Source organism: Cryptomeria japonica, chromosome 4 (genome assembly GCF_030272615.1).
Source record: "Cryptomeria japonica chromosome 4, Sugi_1.0, whole genome shotgun sequence".
Lineage (NCBI taxonomy): Eukaryota > Viridiplantae > Streptophyta > Pinopsida > Cupressales > Cupressaceae > Cryptomeria > Cryptomeria japonica.
In genome coordinates, this window is record NC_081408.1 from 494,847,424 (window position 1) to 494,874,369 (window position 26,946).

Sequence of the window (26,946 nt, forward strand, 5' to 3'; positions counted from 1 at the left end):
GGGTTGGAAGTATGGTAGAATACTGATGGCATTATACTAAACCAGGGTAAATATACCTTGGACATTTTGAAGAGATTTGGAATGCTAAACTGTAGACCCATGACCTCTCCAATGGAAACAAACCTTCATAAACTTAAGGAAGCAGCAACAAAATGACAACCATCAGATCCTACTCTATATAGGCAAATGATTGGGTCTCTGATGTATCTTGTAAATATAAGACCAGATATATGTTATGCAGTTAATGCCTTGAGTCAGTTTATGTGTGAGCCTAAGGAGATCCACCTGATTGCAGTAAAACGCATTATGAGATACTTACAAGGTACTCTAAACCTTGGTCTCAAATATGAGAAAGTTGATCTAGACCTACACGGATTTACAGACTCAAATTGGGCTAGAAGTGTGACTGACAGGAAAAGCACTTCAAGGTGTTGCTTCAGTTTAGGCTCAGCCATGATATCCTGGATCAGCAGAAAGCAATCTTTTGTGGCTCAGAGTTCCACCGAAGCCGAATACATTGCAGCTTCCATGGCTGCTCGAGAGGCAGTATGGCTTAGGAAGTTGCTTGTGGGATTGTTTGGAGAGCGTATGAAACCTACTATCATACATTGTGACAATCAGAGCTGCATAAAGCTTTTAGTAAATCCAGTGTTCCATGATAGATCCAAGCATATTGAGATTCCATAACACTATGTGCGAGATATGGTAGACAGGAATGTGATCCAATTAGAATATGTTTGTACAGGAGATCAGATTGCAGATATTCTGACCAAACCACTTTCCAGAGTGAAGGTTGATCACTTCAGAAAAGGTTTAGGTATGATAGAAAGGTAATTTGCTTTGTAATCTGTATTTACATATCAATAAGATGTTTAATGTGTAAACTTCTTTGTCATGATGGGACATTTTGGATTTTATCCCTTGGGTTCATATCTAAGAGGTGATGATCTCTCAAGATAATGAACACTTGTATGTAAACATTATAAGGTGACGATCTTATGATGTCCAAACCAGTTATCATGTTGGATCTCTGGTATGTCATGGATGTGCCATGATTGTGTTGTGGTAAAACATTTGTCTAAGATGTTAGTGCACATACCACAACTTGGATAAGATGAGAATTTAGTCATCCTCATATGCTTATCCTTAAGTATTGCATGTTTAGGCAATACTGATATCACATGCTTAGGTGATATCCTGTCATCACAAAATTGATGTGATGAACATTTGTATCATGTGTTTAGGTTATCTTTCATGTCATGTGATTAGGTGATATGATTTTCTGAAGAGTCAAATTGTGTAAAGAATACTAACCATCATTTGAATTGTGATGCTTGATATATTGTTTTCATTTATCTTACCTAGCTAAGAGGGAGTGTTAATGCATGATAGCTTCGGTAAGATAAATGATTGAATGAGAGATAAATGAAGTCTCTCATTCAATCATTTATCCTATCGATAAACTATGATGAAAAACTTCAAGCTATTATTCCTTCATTTGATGATCATTCTTCATTTGTATATGTTCAATCTACTTGTAAAGTTCGATCAATGCTTAACTATCGATAATCATCGATTGCAAATCTCATAGCATAGAATACTGATTAATATCGATTGATATATTAAACCGTGAACATTGATGGTTATCGAGATTAACTAATACATACCGATTAGTATCGGTTGTCTTGCATATAATAGACACGCCGATTAAGTATCGGGTGGTTAGTTAAGTATACATCGATTGGTAAATGCTACGATAAGCCAAAGGGTGCGATCAAGTAATGTCTTGATCGATCATGTCTAAAAGACATGACCGGTCAAGGCATTGCTTGATCCTCCCTGCTTACATATAAATATCAATCGACATTTGTGAGAAGGACATCGAAATCAATACATGCTCCTCTCACCTGCAATATAAAAGAAGATAATCAGATTTATCATATTAAATATATAATACATAGTTAAAAGAAAAGATAACCTTGAATATAACTTGCATCTTGAATTTAGAATTGAATATCATTTATAGTAGGTGCTGGTATGATTCTCCATGGAAGTACCACCAACTGTGAGCATCAACCCTCTACTAGTCCCAAAGAGCTTCAAGACCACAATCATGTGTGCTTCTTGCAAAACTCATGAATTCAGCCCTCACTACAGGCCACATGTTACGATGAAAGAGTCTGCAAAGTGCTGCATTGTACCCTTGAGCAACTTCAGGATCTCTATATGGAGCAACTTCAGGATCTCTATATGGGGCAACTCTTGTGCTAGTAAGAAGTTGTTGACAATAATACTTGGCACTCAATGCAAAGGTAACAAGATGCAATGGAATGGTCATTTTGTTCCATCTCTCCACCATGATTTGTTTTAGTTCTTTGATGAATGTTTCTTCGGGATCTTGCTTTTCCTCATTTATGATGACTTTCATCTTCTCAATCATTGAGTCAATGCCATCATCTACATCATCCAAACAAGGTGTATTCATGTCAATATAACGGATCATGCTAGATATAGGCTCTATGATACTCAGGAGGTACTTAGCACGATCCCACCTAGTGTCATCTAGTATCGTTCTCCTAATGTTTGCTGACCTTGTAGTGCTAGATTGCCTCCATATGCTCCAATTAGTGTTGATTGCCATGCTAGATAGTGCCTCACAAACCTTAACAAGTTGTCTCAACACAAGTGTGTTGGAGGCAAAACAAGTCTCAACAAATTATTTCAAAATCAAAATAATAAAAAATTAAAATTAAAATTAAATTAAAAAGTTAAACTAAAGTAAAACATATTTGCTATTTAACTTACCTTCAACAGCTCCAATCTTCAGAATTGTCTAAATATGCCTTGTGACATGTGGTGGTTGGTGATGAACATTTGGATCTTCTCGGCATTAGCATATACCTATTTGATCCATTCAACTTTGTTGCCAATTTTTTGCAGCATTAGGTTGAGTTAGTGGACAGCACAAGGTGTCCAAAAAATGTGTGAATAGCACTCCTCAACAAACAACCCAACAGCCCTACAGTTTTTGGCATTGTCTGTTACAACTTGAACAGTGTTTTGAGGGCCAACTTCCTGAATAACTTGGCAAAAAATGTTAGCAATAAATGGACTGTCCTTCACCTGCCCTTCACAATCCACTACTCTAAAATACATTGCCTCTTCAAGAGACACTGCAATAACATTGATCAGTGGGTGATTTCTTGCATCTTAACATCCATCAAATATGATTGACACCCCTATTTCAATCCATGAATCCTTGATGAGCTTCAAGCAGTCCTCTACATGTTTCATTTCCCTGCCAGTAAGGAAGTACACACAGTCTCATAACCTAGGCCCTTAAACCTCTTTGAAGCCTCATCAATTGATCTCACCATTTTTTGCCAATAAGGTGAGCGAACAACATTAAATGCCAATCCATTAGCATAGATACATCTAGCTATGTTGTGCTCGACAATTTCTCTACTCTCATTGTGAAATGTCGTTTCCAAGGGTCCTATTGTGACCTAATCACACATCACCCCATTCCAAATGGGGACCCCCTACATTTTGGTCCACTTGGTCTTTTGGGTTTGGCAACAGTTTTCTTCGATCTCCTTGAGTCCCCAAGTGTTTTGATGAAATTTGGCAAAGTCCCCAAGTGTTTTGGTGAAATTTTGGCCAAGTCTGCAAGTGTTTTTGAGAAATTTGGCTTAGTCTGGAAGCATGTATTGTCTATTTTGGGGTTTTATCCTTCAAACTTAGAAATGAGGTCAGTAGCCTAGGGCATTGTGAAATTTGAGCAAAGCATTGAAATGAGAACCCTTAAAGGAGCTACCAATGAATTTTGAGTGAATTCTGAGGACTTACTATTTTTAGTAAGTTTCATTGCCGCCTGGATTGGCCTAGTTTTGCATTTAAACAAACTTACTATATTTAGCAGTGTCTATTTTTAGTGTCATTGTGTCCCGAGTTGCCCTAATTTGGAGTTTGGAAGAACTTACTAGTTTTAGTTAAATCTAGTTTTGGAAAGTCTATCTCTCGCAATTGGAATTGTCAACTAAAAATGGATGCAAAATTTGAAGCCTTGCATTTCAAAGATGCCCAAGCAGCTCATTGTCATGGACTTCAAGCAAGAATATGGTGATCTTGTGTTGATGATGAGCCAGGTTATGGGATGTCCACAGGCTTACATCTTCGAGTCTTAGATGTTTTACTTCGTTGAGGAAGTAATGGATGCCATAAAGGTGGTAGATTGGAGAAGAATAATTAGCAACAACCTGGACGAGTAGCTGAGGAATTTGAAGCAGTCTCAGTCCTTCTACATGAGCTCTTATATTGTCTACATGTTGTCTAGAATGGGCAAGTTCAGTAGATTATCAGGCAAAGGACCCATGGGATGCGGTCCAAGATAGCTGAAAGTCTACAAGTGCTATCCATAATTGCACTTGTATGACACTACTTTCAAGAAAGCTAGTGATACCTTTACCATGCACATTGCCAGATCTTTGCAAGGAGCTGTTCACATAAGGTTGTCACAAGAAGCAAGGAAGTTGGTAAAGAAGTATGGGGCCTTGTACATTCAATTTCCAAAATTTACTTACATCTAGGTCCAAGGATTCTTTGCCCAACTCTATAGACTCCTGAGATATCCAATAGATAAAATGGTGTTGTTGGAAGTAACAAGATAGTTGACTGCTTATGACAAAATTAAGAAGAAGAAGAAGATTGGGCTCGTATTTCCGATCATCATGGGAGATTATGATGAAATGTGCCCATCATTGGCAGCAATAGAGAAGTTAGCGAATGAATTGTTGTTCTACCACCTTGCACATCACACTACAAGGACGGATTTCAATTCGTATGATAAGGATGATAGCTGGCATGAAGCACGGGCATAGGATGCAACTGGAGGATTATTGGGCTAACACCAAGGATGACTATGAAATCAGAAAAGGGGTGTTTTCCAGATTGCCTCTTAAGTTGATAAGAATATGTGAAATCATTCAAGTGCTAGACCAGATAGAAGAAGATGTGAATACTGTTCAGCCAAATTATGAAAAGGAAAAAGATAAGCCAATTCAAGCACCTAACTGGTTAGAATCAGAAATTGATGATCTGGATATCTTAAGTTGACCAGTTATGAAATTCACAAGGCACTGGGTTGAACGTCTCATTGCTAAGTTGAAGGCAAAGAATGCCTGCCTAACTTACAATTTGATGGGAGACTTGGAATCCCAAGATGAGTCCATTGAAGGATCATTAGGAGCTCAGGCCCAAGAAGAAGCAATTCCATAGGAAAGGATAGAACGTGGAAAGGAGAAAAGTGTTCTTGGGAATTCACAGGCAAGGAAAAGGGAGGAGGTTCAAATGGAGGAACCACAATAGAAGAGGCCAAGGTTGGAGGAAGCAAAGTCGCCTGATAGCTCTTCAAGTGTGCAGTATGTCGACATCTTCACAAGGGAAGTAACAAGAAATCAGTCGTAGGAAGAAGACCAAGACATTTCACAAGCACGAGATATTCTCAGTATCAGTGCCTCCCGATAGCCTGTTGAGCAAAGGAATGAAGGACAAGAACTTCCTCTGGATACAAAACAACATGTTCAAGACTGTTTCAAGGAAACAACAATTGGAGACGTAGGACCTTTTGAGGAAGTTACACAAGAATAGGATTAGTAGGAAACCACTCCAAATTGGTTGAAAGAAAGAATGAGGAAGGAGCCAGAGGAAGAAATGGATCCCACACTTGAGATTGTTGAATTTCTGAACAGAATAAGCAAGCTAGTAGAGAAGAAGGTGGCGAAGAAATTCTCTAACGTTACAAGAGATGAATCAGGATGCAGGACTTTGCATGTGGCTGTGCCCAAAGTCGACATGGATAGAAATGAGATTACTCTAGATGAGTATGATGTTACAACAATTTACTTGGGGCGTGCTACCAAGGCACAAGTGGTAGAAGAATTTGATGATTCTTCCTTAGCCTTCAAGGAGCGGATGAAGAAAGTGGAAGAGAAAAATAAGAAGTTGAAGAGTGAAAACAAAGCCTTATGTGAGTATGTACGACATTTGATGTGTCCATTTAGAGAGGAAGATCAGATTTTTGTTCCTCCCTCTTCTCTTCCGAAGGAGTCAATGGATGGACTTGAAGAAATAAGGAAAATGGCTCAATGTTCTAAGGAATGGGTAGAAGACATCTTCACTACAACTTACAAATTCATTGAGGATTTGGCCCATTTCTACTGAAGGATCCTGGCTATCTTTGGTAGATTGGAAAGCGTGGACAATTCATGGGAGGATAAACATCTTTATCAAGACTTGACTATTCCATGTCTTGAGGCACTCATGGAGATTCCTAGGCAGGTGCTAATAGATGGAAAGGTCATCAGGGAAAATTAGGCATATGACTTCCCTCGGTGGTTCTATGCAATAAGTACTGGGAAGGAATTCTTCGAAAGATCTAATATGGAGTCAACTCTATTGAGGACAACGGTCAAGAAGGTTCAAAAAGAAATCCTCAATATTGTCGAAGCATTGTTTGCAAAAAGACTAACTGACGAGGAGTTGATAGTGGACAACTTGAAAGACAGATTGCATGAATTCTTCTTCGTGGAATCCTTCTCGAAGGAACATTTGGAGAATGTTTCCTTGTTCTCAAGCACAATGCGCAAGACTCAGGAGACTGTGCCAAGATGGGAGAAGTTTTTCTCTAATTGTGAAAAGGATACTGCTATGTTGGAATTCAAATTGGAGACTTTGCCAAGTGTCTCCGTAGGAGAGCTTGAGGCCATTATGACTAGATTCATCGCATTTGCCGTCAAGGAGAGAAATAATGGTTGTCCTATTTTGGACGAGAATCTATTAAATGCATGGAGAAATGGGTCATTTATTGCATAGTGGGCGCTTTGATGGATTAGAGGGTCATTTAATGCAGGGTGGACGCCAAATTTAGGAGTGATGGGTTATTAAAAGCAAATGGGCATGATTCCTTATTTATGACCATGCCCACTACTTGGCGCCACATGTGGTCACTCTTGGTCAAACCCTAATTAGGGTTATGTATGGGCAAATCTTAGCCATTGATCTTATTGTAATTTGGGCAGTCCATTTTCATTTTGGGGCCTATAAAAAGGGTTCACCCCTTCATTTGTAAAAGAGGGAGAATTTGTAAGAAATTTTTTCTTTAAGTTGTCAAGATAATAAGAGTGATTCATTGATTTTGGTGATTACTTGAGTTATTTTGAAGTTGCATGGTTTCTCTTCCACACTTAGATTAGATTTGTTTTTGAGCTTAGATGAATGAAATAGATAGCATTGTTTCATAGTGAGATCATTAGCTCATACCTTTTGCAGGTAGATGATTTTTATTTGCAGTGTAAGGTTGGACTGAGCCTTGAATGTGTATTTTTAACTTCTATTATTGATTGAACATTGTTCTTTGATGGTGTTCATTGGTAATATGAAAATCTTTTGCACAACCTTTGAAGATTGCACCTCCTTTTGTGTAGTTGTTTGATGTTGGCGAAGTAAAGTGTGGTCGATTTCACCCGAGCCTTTGTTATCTTTTGAAATCCTTAGATTAGATTAGAATCTCTCTAAACCCTTTCCCATTTACTTTCTGCATATTTTATTGAGAAAACATTTCCAAAAGAGCTATCTATTGCTAAATCATTCATAATAACTCCTTGAAGTTTCAATTTGTTTAAGTCTTCTTAAAGGATGCAAAAAAAAACACTTCAATTTTTTTTTTAAAATGGCAAATTTGCCTTTGGGTTCACCAGCAGATCGTGAAATTCTCCTTGGGTCTGCGTGGGTTCGGCAGGACCAAACCTACAGTCAGTGGGCCAGACCCTGCTCGGATCCACAGTGAACCACATCCAAACATGGACACGGTTCGAACCGCATTGGAACTTGGGGGTTCTAAGTGGTGGACTAGGTAACGTAGAAGGATATCAAAGTGGATTTTCTCATATCCCCTTTTCCAAAATTATGGAACTAATTAAATAATTAATTTATGCAAGTGTAATGTCCCCTTATGGGTTATACATGAATTTTGTGCAGAAGTAACAAAAACCAATAATATGATATATTTACAACAGCGTTCTATAACCAAGTCATATAATAAATATTGAACTTAAGCAGATAATGATTGACATTAATGAAATGATGATTAGTATCACCTATTTGGATCTATTCTAATTTCTCTTCCAACAATCAACCATACTATGGATTAGAGGGGAAAACATGATAGGGCGCCCAGAGATTGTTCGTCACAACTAAGCCCAAGGGCGTGGAACATCCAACCAAGACAATACCATTTAATTTGGGGTGGTATACTTATATTGGGGGAACCAGTCTCTGCCACTCGTTATAATGTTTCTTTATTAATCCATATACGATTGTTTGTAGGAAAAATAGATACATTAAACCAATAATTATGATTCTAAATAGATTAGCAATTCCCTTAATAACTAATTTAAAAATACATAAGAGAATATTAAATAATAAACTCAATCACATTGCATACCTATATATATATATATATATATCAGATCCCATCTCATTGATCTTGTGCTATCAGATTGACAATGTGATCATTGCTCTAAAAGAAAAGAGCTCATTCTGCTACTAGCTTCGGCTGATGATAATAAATCAGAATTTCAGTTCTTTATTGCTATTTTCTGATTCAAATCAGATGCTTCCCATTCGATATGTTCTCTTTGATCCTTTATGGATGTCCTCCTCCAATGAATGGATTTCCCTGTAATATCACATCGTATACCTTTATGAATGGAGGTATTGTAATGTCCCCAATTTTTAAGGTGACATTTAATAAATTTGATTCTTATTAAGTTATCAAAATATAATTAAAATATTCATATGATGACTTAATATTAATTAATTTAATTAAAAAATAAAATATTATAATGTCACTTTATTAAATAAAGTTTTCCAATGTTCAAGTCAGCCTTATCTTCTAGAAAGTTCTTGGAGGTCTTTATAAGGAGGCTTACTGGGAGTTGTAAGGCATGCTTATGATTTGATAAACGGTTTGTGATTTCTAGTGATGATAACATTCAGGAGTTGACAGAAGGGCTGGACGAAAACCCGACTCTTCCTGAGAGTGGATTCGTGACGGAGTTCACATTTGCACAAATTTGTGAAGTCTCTCCTGTGGAGACAAATTTGCAGAGATAAGGTCTAATAATAAGGATATTTACTGAGTTGCAGATTTCTATATCTCTAGGTGGTTTGGGGAAATAAAGTTATTTTATTCTAAATGCTATTATCATTGACCCTTATTTGGAAGCTGTGATAGTGGCAAAGGGTCGATATTTCATCGGGCAATAGAAGAAGTTTGAGATAATAAAAAAGCACAAAGTCCGTTTGCTGGAAATTATATATGTTATACTTGACGGCGGTAGCTATTGCGGGAGTGATAGTTGAGGAGAAGAATACCAGACTATTGGCGGCGGCGGCATATCTTTCAGTTCGCAGGGGACACACATCTATCGCGAGATAGTTTTCAGAGCGAGGCAAAAAGATTGGCGACTCCCAACGCCAATAAATCGATCTACCCCTATCTGCCCTTGACTCATGAACCATTGTAAGAGCTATGATTTTATGTTGATGTAAGTCTGTTTGAAGCTATAAAGCTGTATTCCTGAATTCACTGATAATAAGAATCAATGATAGTTGCCTTCCAAACTGTTTGGTGTTGAATCTGTTTGTAGTTCAAAACCTATCTATTATTCAAGTCTGAATGTAATAACATTTCTGGAAAGGAAAAATAATTCTATAAGCCAGGGAATTTTTAGGATACAGAGATATCACAGTATATTTCAGGCTTCAGGATCGACTTCTCACCAAGGGTGGTGTCCCTTTGTTAACCATCCTTAGGAAACTCAATGCTTATCACTGCTTTATGTTTGTTTTAATTATTATTTCAGACCTTTGGTAATCGTTCCCCAATTAATCTTAATCGAATTCTTTAAGGAAATTGGCCATATTCTTCCATCCAGGATATAATGTAAATTCGGAATCATAGAATTGTGAAGGCTGCAATTATTATATGTTATTTTATTTTTGTTATCGTACAAGCAGGGGCATGACACAGATTATGATCTGTTTCGGCAAGGACATGGCAACTCAGATGACATTGCAGCATGTAAAAATCTATTAAAGGCATAATTTAAGTTTAAAAATAAAAACTTTTCCCTCTTTTATGTTAATATTGAAAGTGAAAATCAAAGTTAGACAAGGAGATCGATTTGTATTTCTTCTCATTTTAGATTTATTGTTGGAAAGGTTTGGTGCTAATATGCCAAATCTTTAGAGGATGGTAGTTTTGTGTCTTGAGCCAACCATGCAATGCTTCAGGACGTGAACGCAATTGGAGTATGTTTGAGCACATAGACTCCAATAAGCGCAATGAGGTAGGGCAAAGGTTGAATGATCTGTGTATGTTCATTACAAACTTCATCTCCATCACTCTTGGGAGAGTTGAGTTATTTCCCATCAGTCTAGAGGAGGTTTATCCATAGTCAGATTGGATCACTGAGGTTGATGATTCTGTCTTCAGTGATGAGGATCTTGCATGGGCTGATTAGGTGGATTGAGAGGCAAAGGCAATATCCATGGTAGAGGAGGATAGAGCACGAATAGATTGATTATGACGAGACCCCTTGGGTTTTGCTGTCACTGAGACATGCATATATCATGGCTTCATCATCATCCAATTGTTATATTAGATACCAATGCAGGAATTTCCATGATGTTAGACAAGTGATGCAGGCTTATTTGAGCCATAGACTTATATTTTCAGTTTTGATTTTTGTTTTGATGCAATGGATTTCATAATCCATGAGATTTGTACACATTTGACAATGTTTATAATTTTGAATTTATACATCTAATAATATTGTTTCCTTCAGCTAAAAATTTAAATTCATTTTTAGACTTGTGATTGATGTATACTCATGTATATGGTCAAAGTAGCTTCTGTTTGATGAATTTATGCATCTTTAAAGTTTGTTTAATAAAAGGTGCATGAAACAAGTTTGAAATCCTTCGAAATCTATATATCTCATGGTTTTTTCAATATGCTAAGTTTGGGTGCCAAGTCAAAAATCAGCTTGCCAAGTCCAAGGTGAGTCCAAGTCTATAACTACGATATGGACAAACCTCTCATGACCATAAATGGCTTGCTTAGCACTCATTGCATCTAGGTGATGCTCATAGGGGTGATATATTAGGACTTATTAGAAGGTCACCTATCTAAGTGCTAATCTGACTCAAATGCACTTAACCATGGAGTTCTCCCCAATATCAAACCCACTTGTCTTGCTACCCTATTTGAGCTTGACCTTGGGGAAACTCCATGGTCAAGTATGTTTGAGTATAGGTGACTTGCTAGGAAATCTAGATGGTTCAACCCTATGAATATCACCTAGATGCAATGAATGCTAAGTGGACCATTCATGGTCATGACTCATGAGAAATGGGTTCATATGAACTACTACTCATCAAATATGGATCAATGAATTTGACTCAAAAAGCACATAATTGAATCATAAAAATCTCATTACAAAAATACCTCCAACTCATTAACAAAAGCATTGTTTAAATAATTCACCTTTCTTGTTATCTTTTGACTATTCAGTGTGATAAATTTGTTTTGTTAATCGACCCTACTTTGACTTTTGATTTTATAATAAATATTGTTTTAATCAAACGGTGTGCATTAAAAGTAAAACCTGTTTCGAGTGATTTTCATGTGCTAAAAGTTTTACTTAGATAATAAATAATACAAAAAGATTACTTGTATAGTGTTTGCCTATAGGATCATCGCTTCTGATGGTACAGGTATAAAGTAAAGATCAGATAATCTGATAGGAAATTCAAAACAATCATATTCTTTAGTAGCCCTTTCTTTTCTCGAACACATTTATAATTTGGTTGGTGCTTCTGCTACTGTAGCTGACAAGCTCTTGTCTCCCTGTATACTATTAGATTGTAATTTTTCTGGTTTCTTCTATTCATGTATGTCTTGTCATTTTGTACTTCTGTTGTGCAATGGAATGGAATTAATTTTCATCTTGGTTGTTGCGTGACAGGTATGGGCTTGGTTGGCGAGGTGGTAAATGGCGTGCCAACAAAATATTCCGTAAGCAGCAGCAGCAGAAGCTTCTGGGATCAAACAAGCCTCAAAAGTGGCGGTTCTTGAGAAAACCTTTTTTACAGCTAAGAAATTCTGAATCTAAGGTAGAGTCCAGAGTCACAAGCGTCAATGCTTCCAATTCTGGGAAGGCACAACTATCCTAATCGGGAATCTCCTTTCTAATCTGTCAGTGCAAAACTTTATTTTTATTTTTTACTTCCATTTATGTCTCCTAAGACTTCTACGAGGGACTATTTTCGGAATTAGAGATAGATCCTTGAAAGTCATTTTGTTAGTGCTCCAAATATTTTCTCTCCGGCCTATCCTTTTATTTCCTTCTGAAAAAGTGCCACACTCAAAAAGTTAGGACAATCAGGTAAATTTGTCAGAACATAGCCCGTGAACTAGCTGTTCCAGTGCAATAGTAATATCAAAGTTTCAAATATATATGTTTCTTACATAAAAAGTTCTTCCATGGGAAACAACTTGCTGTTCGGTTTGCAATTGTTTAGAAAATCATTCAATATGCAATTTTTCTTCTCCTTTCATAGACAAGTGAATCTCAATGTTCTTACGGTGCCTTGGGAGTTGGGATATTCATGGTATTAGTTCTAAATAGAGAGATAAATGCACGGTAATCTATCTTATTGATATGTGAAGTAGTTCCGGACATGAAATGCTTACACGTTATGTTAAATTGAATGAGTGAAATATTTTAATAATCGAAACAACTTAGACCATTTCTGGGCAGGGACTAACTGGCAAACTAATTTTGTATACCAAGACGTCAGAAATTTGCAATTTAATATCTACTCATCCAATTAATGCCTTCTCAAATGATTGGTTCTTTGAAGTTTACTACTTAATAATATATATGTCACTGATAACTTGAAATTGGATATTTTTGTTCTTGTTCGAAAATTGAAACAATGCATTCTAGATTGCATTGAACCAGTGAATATGATTCGGTATTTCTGCTCAATTTTTTAGAAATCTCGTTAATTTGGAATTTTTAGAGTGAGATGGTATTTCTTAGCCTGTAATTTAGAAGTCATATCAGATTCACAAACTAGGTATCTGCCGGCAACCTTATACTTTTAGTAATTAGAGGTGGTTTTGTCATTCAATACAACCAAACATTGGGGCAATTTTAGGTGTGTTCTAAGTACTCTTTGATATGTTGATTTATTTGTATATGAATATGATATAGTTTTTTTTCCCTAGCTAATGTCTTCTCTCCAAATTTGACTGATTGAGAACATGATCTGCAAAGAAATTAGGATGATGATACATCTGGTTGATCAAGTTTACCTAAATTTGTCAACTGGGGTGAGCTTAAGTGGCAAATCAGTGAGCTTTTGTAGTATCTATCCATGTTCAAATATGCAAACTACATGTTTTAAGTGTTAATTTGACTAATTACCGCAGTTCCAAGGGGACCTGCATCCCCCTAAAAAACCCTTGTTTCTAATTGCAGGTCGTTTTAGAGACTTGGTGAAGGGGATGGGGATAGGGACATCCCTTTGCTACCTCCCTGCCACCACCACCAACAGAGCAGGAACATTTCTGGGATGCCTTACATAAGCAGGGGACATCTTCAAGACCACCCTTCAGCCCCCCTCCACCCTGTCGTGATGTCCTTGAGATAGCCTAGGAACTTCTAGAAGTCCCTCTATTGTCTTTGAATAGCCAAGAAGTCCCCATGGCCCAGACAGTAATAAAGTTATATTTTATTAACTAGCAATGGCACCTTGGTGTGGAATGGGTACGCTGAATAGGTTTGGAAGGACAATCATGAAAAAATTTGGTCTATTATTTTGCATACTGAGAGATGGGAGTGTGTGTGTGTGAGAGAGAGAGGGATAAGGAGATGTAGATAGAGAGGAAGATATAGATACATATGGAGATCGATGAGATAGAGGATAGTGGGACAAATAGAGTTGGAAGAGAAAAAATATATATGGGGGAGGGAGGGAGAGAGATAAAGATAGGCATAGGAAGTGATATATAGAGAGAGGTAGAGAGAGATGGAGAGATAATGAGATAGAGATATAGATAGAAGAGAAAAGATATATAGATATAATGGCCTAAAAAGAGAGAAAGGGGGAGAGGGAGAGAGATGGGTGGATAGAGAAAGGTAGAGATGAATATAGAGGGAGAAGGAGGGATAAAGATAAAGATAGGGAAAAGAGAGAGAATGAGATAGAGATATTTAGAGCACTTCAAGGAGAGGGAGAGATTGATATAAATGATGAGATAGAGTGATAGAGAGATTGAGGTATAAGGATATATATAGAGATTGATATAAATGATGAGATTGAGGTATAAGGATATATATATATATATATATAGAGAGAGAGAGAGAGAGAGAGAGAGAGAGAGAGAGAGAGAGAGAGAGGTGATAAGTCAACTATCCACTATCCATCCACTTATAGGGATCCAAACACGAGTGAAACAAAGCCTTTAAATTAGGATGATAATTAGGCTCCATCAACGAAGTGATATATAGAGAGAGGTAGAGAGAGATGGAGAGATAATGAGATAGAGATAGAGATAGAGGGAGATATTGAAGAAGAAACATGGAGAGATAGAGATAGAAGAGAAAAGATATATAGATATAATGGCCTAAAAAGAGATAAAGGGGGAGAGGGAGAGAGATGGGTGGATAGAGAAAGGTAGAGATGAATATAGAGGGAGGAGGGGGGATAAAGATAAAGATAGGGAAAAGAGAGAGAATGAGATAGGGATATTTAGAGCACTTCAGGGAGAGGGAGATATATATATATATATATATATATATATATATATACAGAGAGAGAGAGAGAGAGAGAGAGAGGTCAACTATCCAGATCCAAACACAAGTGAGACAAAGCCTTTAAATTAGGATGATAATTAGGCTCCATCAACAATAGGTTGATATTATGTTTGCAATCAATAGGGAGAGAGGGAAAGAGAGGAAGAGATAGGGATTGAATGAGGGATGGATAGAGCGGGGTAGAAGTGAGGGGCAAGGAGATACAAATAAGGGTATAAAGATACATAGGACTAGGAAAATAGAGATGGACATGGACTGAAGGAGAGGGATAGATAGAGATGAAAGAGATAAATATATAGAAGGGGAGAGAATGGGGAGAGGTAGAAAGATAGGAATAGGAAGTGATTTTTAGAGAGTTAGAGAAAGGTACACACACACACACACACACACACATAGAGAGAGAGAGAGGGGGGGGGGAGGGGGGGGGGGAGAGATATGGAAACATAAATATAGAGATAGGAAGTGATATATTGAGAGAGGTAGAAAGATGAAGCTCAATTGGAGGAAGAAATATAGAGAGATAGAGATGATGAGGGAAAATGCCATAGATATAGAGGTCTAGGAAGAGGGAGGGGGAGAGAGATGGATGGATAGAGAGAGGGAGATATGTGTAGAGGTAGAGGGGGAGAAAGAAAGATAGAGGTATAGATGAAAACAAAGTGAGAGGAAGAGGGAGACAAGTAGATAGAGGTAGAAGGGGAGATAAAAATAGAGAGAGATAAGATGATGAAGAGGGAGAGGTAGAAAGATATTGAGTGTTTGGATCAGCCAAAAAAGAAAAATCTCGGTAAGGCTTGCTTTTATACCCCACTACATTAAAATGTGTGTGAAATTTTGAGATAGTCCGACACGGTAAGGGATTTCTCACCCAATTTTTATGACTGTTGTTGCAACCAAAATTGGGCCCCTTTAAGCAGGACAAGGGTGCCATTGTACAACGACTATGGCACTCAGGGTACCTTTGTCCAGCTTATCAAGGCTAAACAAAGGTCCACAAACTAGATGCTAGGTGAAGATTGCAATTTGAAGGGGGTGTGAGAAGAATCAAACATCGTCAAAACATGGAAGGCCAAAATGCCAAAGTGAGGCCTAAGTGAGGATAAAATTTATGATGCTACAAGTACTTTTCATAAATTTATCACTTAATGATATAATCCTACCAAAGTGGGGCAAAAATGTAATGTCATATATTGTACTTTACAATATGGCACTATGGTTTGCACATTCTTTAGTGTCCACTCCCTTAGCATTTTACAAGACGCACTAAGTTAAAAGCCTCATCCTTTCTCATTCACAATTGACCAATTTCTATATCAAATTCTACTACTTGATGTTGACATTAAGTTGTTTATCTTAAATTTTAAATATTTTCTCCAAGTCGACACATTATGCACAAACATTTACACAATGCATTACTATCCCTCAAGTTTTTGAAATTTAAGATGTTGGCTTTGTACCTAGTTGCCTACTCTTACCAACTATAATGACCTTTTATTGAAAAAATGTTTTTTTTCTTAAATCCAACCCTTCACTTTCCTCTCCTTCCCTCTCAAAGACTATCTTTTGGAAAAGAATCTATCCACATGCACTCTTCTCTTCTATCTTGGCTGAACTTCATTGGTCACTTCATTATTAAAGATTCAAATTTTGTTAATGCGTTGTTGTGAACATTTTAAATTTTTGATCATGTACACTATCTCTTGCTAATAAAATATCTCATGTAAAGCAATTTTTTTTTATTTAGTTAACATTTGAATTTGTATGCAATTTCTTATTTTCTATTGCTTTTTATTCTTATCAACATGGTAATTTTAGTCACTTGTTCACATTGGTAAACAATTCCATCACTTCTTGTTGTTTCTCATTCACTATCTATTTATCATTTAACTCCTCTTATATTAGCAAAATATTTGGTTTTCATGGTAATTAATAGCTAATACTTACCCTAAACAATACAAGACAACAAAACTATTACTCAATATAATTAAGGTTAAGCTTAAGTGTGCACACTATTCAAATATCTCTCTTGTATTGATTGCCCATGGAGGTTGAAATACCAAAATAAGAGTTTGACCTAAAAGCACAATACTAAGTAGTCTTAACCTTTTCTTCCATCTTAGAATAAATATTTGGAGTCTCACAAATGCATGGAGGTTTTATTTTTTTTATATTCCTTGTTATACATTTGATATTTCATTTAAACTAGTAAATTTTTAGTTTTTTCCTCTATTGATATACCTTTTTGGTTACATTTGGTACTCTCCTCTTTCTATCTTTGCTATCTGGTTTGCTTATTACATTAGATTGGAGAAAATTTTAGTTTTTACTGTAATTTTGGAATGATAACACGTGAATTGGATGATAATGCATAAATTGGATGACAATGTGACATATTGGCATCTTGATCCAAGAGATCCCAAGCTTACTACTGCACCTTTAACCTATAGTGTGCATATGAATATGAGTAGTCAGCTTGTCACTAAAATAACTTTTAATACATTAATTAATATAGTCTTATATAGGTAAATAGTCATCCTAGATGACATCCATGGTAAAGCTAGGTGTGTATTGGAGTTGGAGGTTATATTTATCATCATATTGTGGAATATAGTCCCATTCAAGATATTTGAAAGTTTTTCATCTTGAAGTGGCTTATTATTATCAAGTATTGTTAAATATTTGTAGCATATTTCATAATGTATTATTCTCTCGTGCAAGTTATTTCATTATAAGTGGTATCAAAGCATGATGTTGGCACTTGAAGGGTAAGAATTGAAGCATTTTTTTTCACTCAATAGGTCGAATTGTGATGTGAATATCTCTTTTAATTTAACAAAAAACATATTTTTTTTGGAGTAGTTTAAAATGCCACATTGAATCTATTATGATCAAAATAGGTAATTGGAGTTATTATGAGATTAGTATTTCCAGCAAATTCTTTGTTAAGGTTGCAAGTTAGTGTTTTTTTAATTTTTTAGAGGGTTGATCAAGGACACATTAAAGATGATATAATATGTATTTAAGGTCATTTGAGTATCTTTGAGAAAATTATTGTGAATATATGGTTTCCACCAAATTCACTCTTAAGGTTTTAAATAAACAAATTTCTTGGGAATTTTTTCTAACAAGTGAGATCTATTTTTAAAATCATTTGGATTTATTTTGTCTGATTTACTGTAAAAAAAAAATAAAAAAATCCTCATCATGGTAAGCCCTACCACATGGAAAATAAGGAATCATGTTACCTGGAAAATCTCTTGATAAATATGATAGAGGAAGTGAAGAGATGAGTTCGATAAATATTAAATCTACAAGGGGAAAAAAATACCAAGGTTAAGGAAGATGTTATACTACTGAAGGTAGAGATGGCAAACACAAGATGAGAAATCAATGCATTATCAAGCATAATTGAGCCTCTTATGAGTTGTATGTTATCTAAGGGAGCATATTCACATAATAAGAATTAGGTAGAAGATTAGTCTCCTAAGGAGCATGTTGCTATAAGGTTTGAATTATATTATAATGTGGTAAATTGTATCCCTTTACAATTTGACACTCTATTTGGACCCTTTCTTTATTGTGTCTTGTCCTGGGTAATTTCAAACCTATTGGGCCTTATCCTATCCTATTATCATCATATGCTAAGATTGGGACCAAATCTTATGTCTTGGGTCTTGATACTTTGCCATTGCCCTTTCTACTCCTTTCTTGAGTGGACTAGGGTGCCCAAAGCCCTAGTCCCTCCAAAAGGGTCCCAAATTCAAACATATGCAAGTGTTAGTTCCTGCCATTTGTGATATGATCTCCGATATTTTCATTTGATTGTTGGAAGTTGACCTAAATTCATTATTACCTTGAGAACCCTCTATAAAGAAATCTTTTATTATTCACAAATCCTAATTCATTCAAAGTTCTAATGATCAAGAATTCCTAGTTCCTTCAATTCAAGAGCAGATTTGAGTTTAAGGAGCCACAAGCTACAACAACCTATCTTTGAGTATGATTTCATGTTGGACTATAGTATGTTTTGTTATGTCATTGCATCAACAGTTGGAGGACTTATATAGCATTATATTACCACCATTGTCAATCGTAAGTATAATCTTGTTAATTCAACATTTCATTTATGATTTAGTCTCTGCCCTATTAGGGGTAAGTTCTAATTTTACATCATCATTTCTATTGTGGAGGTGGGAACACCAACATGGGGTTTGACTTAAGAAAGCCCCTATACAACACAACCATTTTTTCCTCTTTTGTGTGTATAGATACAAATCCGATGACTAGGAGTTACAAAATTGCACAGAGCAAACAACAACAAAGAATCTCAAACTTTGAAGAAGCAAAAACCCATGGACTATGCAAAATTGCTTATGTTCGACACTTTTTGACCAAGATTTTCGGAAACAAGCTTTCATGACATCCTAATTGCATCTTTGAACCTTTATGTTAGTTTGGACACCCTCAGAATTAGGGTGCCTTTCTCCACATGACATCACTTTCTACTTTGTATTGCAGTCACAAGTTCCTCTTTGCATCTAATTTTTGAATATGTGCTATTGCATTGATTTCCAATTATGTATGTTACTATTTATGATGAAATTTACCAATTTCCTATCATTGTACCTAGTTCTTTTTCATACATTGCACAATCTCAAATCCATAACAATAAAAAAAGAGGTATAAACCCACAAGCGTTTAGCTCTTCTAGAAGGACTATAGCTAAACCTAATCTATGCTTCTAATGATATGCACACATGGAGATTTGAGATCTCAATTTGCATTCCTAGGCTAGTAGGCTGGGATCTCATTTCCAACATATCATTTTGTTAATCCCAACGTATCTTATGCTTGCATTAACTTCTAATTCTAATTTTCAGATCTGATTTATATGCATTTAATTGATTCATGTTTACAATCATTTTTGAAATATATCACTTATGTGCTACATTACATGCATTTAGGGAGCCAACTCACTAACATATCATTTTGGTGAACCTAACTCATCCTACATTTTGTATAATTTATGATTTGGATTTTCAGAATTGAGTATTTTCATGTTTAGATGCAATCATTTTTTAGATTTATTGCTTATGTACTTGCATTGGTTAATTAATCACAACATTGTTAATTCTTCACTGACTGATATGGTATGTATTATTATTTGCAAATCAATTTTATTTTAGTGAATATCTCATTGTGTGTCCAATTAGTTAGTTTCATTATGAAGACATTTCATAAAGGTGATAGTAGCTTAGTCTCCCTTATATCACTCTATCTCTCTCCTAAAAGCATGCATGCCAATAAAATCATTTTGGCACAAGAGGATAATAGCACTACCACATTTATCAATGCTCTCCCTCCTAAAGATTAAGCATTAATGAACCATGTTTGTCCCTATTCCAAAATTGTTATGAGGATATTTTAGCACAAAAGGATGATATTATAAACACTTTCCTTAATGTCACTTTACCTTCCATGCACTTAGATGAAATCTCTTCTAGAGATGAAATATTGATGAATCTTGCTAATACCTCTCCCAAAAGTTTCCAACTCATAAGGATATTTTGGAGCAAGAGGATGATAGCATTAGCACTTTTTTTAATTCTCTCCCTTTTAAAGATAAATGCTTAGTGAACAAAGAGCCCAATCAAAGTCAATGCAAATCATATTTTTGACCATGTGAAACCTCCAATTGTTGTTCATCTTCGTCCCGATGCGCCTTAACCTCAAGTCAAACCTATTCTTACCATTAGAGGAATCCTAGACCCCCCACCACAAAATGAATTGATGATTATTATTAAATGTGGTAAGGACCCAACTAGACCTCCTAATTACTACTTAAACTTTACAAAAAAAACTCACACAAAAAAATATGATGAATCAACAAGTGGCACAACAACGACATTATCAATAAGTGGCTCACACATATAACACCTATAACAATAAACAAGATTCAAATGTTCTTCCTACTTCTTATCCTTTTAATCATCTTGTTAAGGAGTATGATCTTGTTGAACAACTTCGTTCTACTCCAGATAAGATCTCCCTTTGGGATTTGATTCAAACTCCACCTACATACCATGAAATGCTCCAAGAAGCCTTATAGAAGGTAGTTGTCTCACCTTCTACTAGATCAAATGATGTGGCAACCTTCTTTGATCGTATGCATGAAACAAAGATGGATATTGTGTATCCATGACATGAGTTGTCACCTTTGTAAGTTCAAAATTAGTATGATCCCCTCATGATTATTGTGCTCATTAGTAAGATCAGGATAAGGTGTACCTTAGTTGACAATGGATTGGGTCTTAATGTATGTAGCATGAACCTGTTGCATCAACTCAATATAAATACCTCCCTCATTCAACCTAATTATCTCTATTCATGGCTTTAATAATGTTGGTAAACAGTTGTTAGGTACAATCACATTACCTATTATAGTAGGACCTATGACTTTACCCATGCCTATCCATGTCATTCCCAATAATCTCACCTACCATTTTCATCTAGGTAGACCATAGATTCATGCTATAAAAAGAAGTGCCTTCCACCCTTCAGTTCATGATAAAATTCATTTAAAACAATGAGATGTACACACTAGATGTTGATAAAAATTGTCTAGTGGTGTTGAAAAATAAGTAGGATGGATAACTTTATTTAATGCTATGGTTCTATTCACAACATAATCTCCTATCAATGATGCTTCCTTGGAGAAATATTTGGGTCCATTAGACTTAAAACCCTCCTTTAATGGAGAATATAAAGTCCCTGAATTCAAATATAAAATTTTGAAGGAGTCTTGGGTTTCATTTATCCAAGCTACTCCTAAATCCCCTCCTAGCTTCTTCAAACACATGTCTTGATGATGATTGAAACTCTTTAGACACAAATTTGTATGGTCCAGTTAAATCTAAGATTGAACCTTCTCATCCTGACATTTCAACACCCAATAAAGATCTTGCATTTCATTTGAAAAACAATATGGTATTGGTCTTAAAATTCTTTCTAAACGTGGATGCAATGAATATGATTTAGGATGTATGGAACAAAGCATTGAGGCTAATGCAAAAGCTACATCACACTTTTCTAAAGAGGGTTTAGTTTTCCAACTTCCTCCTTTGTACATCCCCTCCTCCATTGCATAATACATCTATGTATTCTTCTTATGAAGAGAAAGGATTGCTTCCTGCTCCTAACTTTTCATCTAAACAAGAGAGTATTTTTTCTTTGTTTCTTAAAGTAGACTAACTCACTCTCCCTTTTCCAAAATGAATGAGAACTCGTAATCATAATCAAGAAAATATTTCTTTTTGTGTGTATCATCAAATGCATAGCCATTTCACTAATGAATGTCAAGCCTTGAAATGTAAAATTCAACAACTTATTATATTTGGTGTCATTCAAATGACAAGTGACAATGAGTATAACCTTTGTCTTTTCCCTTCTAAATAACACTCATAATATCTATTATGTTTCTCCTCACTATGTGACATTTGTAGCTCTATGTGAGGGCTCATCGTCATTCATGGTGGTCTAATCTCAAGTGCAACCATTCCTTTTCAAGGGTCAACAACATAATAATATCTAGTGTGGTTATCCTTGCCTACACACTAGGGGGCATGAATAACTTATTTTGATGCATGCATCATTTCTTGAGGATCCTCTCTTCTTCTATTTTGTACATTCTTGTTTGAAGATCTCCTTCCTTTGCGGAATGATAACCTTAGACAAGGATCCTCCACTTTCTTCGCCTCTTTTATAGTTATGTATCCTTGATAAGGATCCCTTTACATGTGTTGCAACATGTTTCCTTTACAATGATCTCTTCCTTACTCAAAAAATTGCATCCTTTATAAGGATCTTCTTCCTAGCTTGGAACACATGCTTTTTTGAAAAGGATATCTCCTTGGTGTTGAAGGTGTTTATCCTTCATATGGATCTCTAAATCCTCCTTAAGATATCAACATAGTATCATGTTGACATCTTAATAGGGGGGCATATGATGCCTCCTTTTTTCTTGTAGTCATTCATTGATGTACTCTTGAAGTAGTGGTGTTGTGTTCCATAATGCTCTCTAAAGTGTGGTTATCAATCTATCTCTAGAAACTTGCATTGCATTTAACCTTTGTTTCAATCATCTAACATAGGTTGGCTTACTACTTTAATCTCTTACAACATCGATGTTCTATGGATCACCTAGCATAACACAACTTGCTAGCTAGTAGCATCCATATGACTCATCTCGATCTTCTAGCATAACAAAACTTGTTGGCTTGATCCTTTAGCAAACATGTTTTATGCTCCCTAAAGCAATGGCCAACTAGTATAGCGAGCGTTGCTAGTTTTATCATTTTACACTCCTTGAGAATTGGTCATCTAACATAACACAACTTGTTAGCATGATCATTGTTTACCTAGTATAGTGTGGCTCACTAGCATGCTCATTTTGTTGCACTATATTTATCACCCAACATAACACAATTTGTTGGTCGATGGAATTCATCCCATCTCCATGGACCCCTAGCATGACACAAATTGATAGTTGGCAAATCATGGATCCTTGTCTCATCAATTTATGTAAGCTCTCATCTCTTTCTAGAAGTCCACTTGTGCTCTTGCGATAACATTTTGAGAATGATTCTAGTACTTGAGACAACCTTAACATTGAGATATGTTTATCTAGTTGACTTCAAAACTTTCGTTTGCTTTAGTACTAATGGTGTTTCCATTATATATGTTTATATTCGATGTTTTGTGTGGATTGATAGGGTCCTAAGCTTGGGGGCTTACTTCTCTCAACAAAGTGTCATCATATCCCTAGTTTGTCTTGCTCTCATCTATTCTATCTCTTTATCTCTACTTTACTATTGGTATGAGCATAAATTCATACCCCCACTTAAAGTGGGGGTTAAATGTAGTTTAGTAAATTGTATCCCTTTACAATTTCTCACTCTATTTAGGCACTTTCTTTATTGTGCTTTCTCCTAGGTCATTTCTAGCCTTTTCAGGCCTTATCCTATCCTACTATCATCATATGCTAAGATTAATACTAGAAATCCTATGTCTTGGGCCTTTATACAACGTCACCACTCTTTCTAGTCTCTTTTTGAGTGGCTAAGGTGCCCAACACCTTAGTCCCTCCAAAAGAAGCCAAAATTCAAACATGTGCAAGTGTTAGTTCTTACCATTTGTGATCCAATCTCAATATTTTCATTTGACCATTGAAAGTCAACCTAAAATTGTAAATACCTTTAGAATCCTATATAAAACAATTTGTTATCATTCACAAAGCCTAATTTATTCAAAGTTGTAATTATCAAGCATTCTTATCTCCTTCCGATCAAGAGTAGATCTGAGTACAAGGAGCAACAAGCTGCAACAACCTATCTTCAAGTATGATTTCATGATGGATTATATTATTTTTTGTCATGTTATTGCATCAACACTTGGAGGAATCTCCTAATCGCATCACCATCAGTATCAATCCTAAGGTATAATCTTGTCAATTTAGCATTTAATTTATGATTTAGCCTTTACCCTACTAGGGATAAGCTCTCTTTGTACATCATTATTGTTGTTGTGGAGGTGAGAACACCAACATAAGGTTTTACTTAGACAAGCCCATATCCAACACAACCATTGTTTTCCTCTTTTTTGTGTGAAAGTACAAATCCAATGATAGAAAGTTACATAATTGCACAAGGCAGATAGTGACATGTAGTCTTAGACTTTGGAAAGGCAAAAACCCTTGGACTATGCTGAATCACTCTAGTGTTTGACGCTTTTTGGCCAAGATTTTGGGAACCAAGCTTAGAGGACCTCCTAATTTCATTTCTTAACCTTTCGAAATTAGTTTGGACACCCTCAAGAATAGGGCACCTTTCTCCATAGTTTGGCACTTTTTACTCCATATCACAGTCACAAGTTCTCTACACTTTATTTCCAAATATGTGCTACTATGTTGATTTCTAGTTTTGTATCTTAATATTTATTTTAAAAGTTGTCAATTTTCTATCATTTTACCTATTTCATTTGCATGCACTTCACAATCACAAATCTATAGCAATAAAAAAGGAGTCATAAACCCACAAGCATTTAGCTCTCCTATGAGGAGTATAGTTGAACCCTAGTTTATGCTTCTAATGATATGCACACTTGGAGATTTGAGATCTTATTTTACATTCTTATGCTAGGATCTCATTTCCAACATATCATAGATCTACAGATAGGTCATCACCCAAATAATAATATAGTTAAATACTTTGTGCCTACAATTCACATGCACAAGTTTGATTGCAAGGATCTAGCCAATTGACATCACCAAATAAAATAATTCTTTGATGTTCATCACATCCTGGATTCCAACAAAAGGTTGTAATTTCATCCTTATAATTGGAATCATACCAATTCATGTTATATCATTGGTTATGTGAAGAGAAGAGAAAGGAGGCATGTGTTTTCACATGGTCAATTTTTCAGGAGGAACTCATTACACATCATGATTGCAATATGATGGAAAGAAACTTCAATTAGCCTACCAAAATAAAGCAAACAAGTATGATCAAGGACTATACTCAACAATTCCAAACTTTGTATTCAAGAGTAAGGCATATTATAATAGAAACTTTGAAGGAATAATTTCTAGGGGGTATAAATGACCATGACAAGTATGAGATACACATGTTCAATTAAAATTCGATCTACCAAGAAATTATTTTGACAAGGTAAGTAGAAGAAAATATTTTGTCCAATAAATAGTAAGGGTTTGTAAACATACAATATAGAATCACCCCTACATGTGATCGTTTCCTTAGCCTACCAAATTAACTCCACAACAAACTAAAGAGAAGAAAGTAAAAGAATTATTTTTGAACTATAATAACAATTACAATTGACAACATAAATGTTCTAAGATAAATTATTCTACATTGAAGGACCAAGTGAGGAAGAAGAGGTGAGAAAATAATATTAAAGGGGGTAATCAGGAAAATGAGGAATCATTTGATGTCCAAGCAACTATTTCTTGTCATGCAATATTTATCCTTAGCGCATCAAAAACTCTCAAGGTAGTTGGTTTCTTGAAGAAAGGGAGAGTTAATGTGGCTAGTTTCTAACTACATTCATAATGATATAAGATTTTTTAATTAAGAAGTCCCTGATCCCATACAAGTATAACACAAAACAACAAGCCACAAAATAGCCACTATAACAAACAACTAGTAGCCCCTACCGACCATTAGACTTATGTAATCAAAAATAATTATGAAATAACAGAGCATATAAACTAGCCATTACTACTAAAGTCATTAACTAACCTTCCTAACATAAAGGTGGCATGCAAGTTAGATATTAATAATAACATAAATCTTAAAATTATCATCATAAACATTAAACTCATAACTAAAGCAACCAACATGACAATCAAAATAGGAGATTGTAGCCTAATCCTTACGGTTTTCAATAAAACCCCAATTTTGTTCCAGAATGCAGACGTTCAACTTCCAATCATCAACAACAAGGTCACAATCCTTAATCTCTTTCCCTTTCTTCTGCTTTCTTGTCAGATTTCCTTGACTGGAGACCATGCTAAACATTGCCTTCCTCATTATACCATTCGTTAGCGAAGTGATGGAATTCATTGCTTTGATCAAGGACTTTTTGTCGTCCCTTAGGCTTTTACAACAAATTTTATATTCCTCAGTCTCACCTGGACTTTGAGATTAGTCACCCTATCATTAGCATCCAAAGGGGAGTTCTCTTGAGCTAAAAAAATTTCATGTATTCCCTATGTAATCGACATTCCCATCTCCTATACCACAACATCCTCCTTGGACTCCTCTTCTTCCCCCTAAACCACCATTGTTTCCTCAATTTCCTCTAAACCCATCTCCTCATCATTGTAACTTAGATCATTGATGTCATCATTAAATTCTAGGAGAAATTCCTCTTTTGAAGGTGACCCGAGTTCCTCATCTTCTTTGGGTTTCTCTTT

General features: G+C 35.7%; 1 protein-coding gene across 1 annotated transcript in view; it reads left to right on the plus strand.

Moving 5' to 3' along the window:
- LOC131060375 (uncharacterized) overlaps nt 1–12,691 on the plus strand; it is an 81,169-nt gene extending 68,478 nt beyond the window's left edge. The window contains exon 5 of the mRNA XM_057993568.2: nt 12,093–12,691. Within this exon, the coding sequence (XP_057849551.2) occupies nt 12,093–12,300 (208 nt within the window). The 3' untranslated portion in view covers nt 12,301–12,691. The remainder of the gene's footprint in view (nt 1–12,092) is intronic.
- Nucleotides 12,692–26,946: the final 14,255 nt, after the last annotated feature.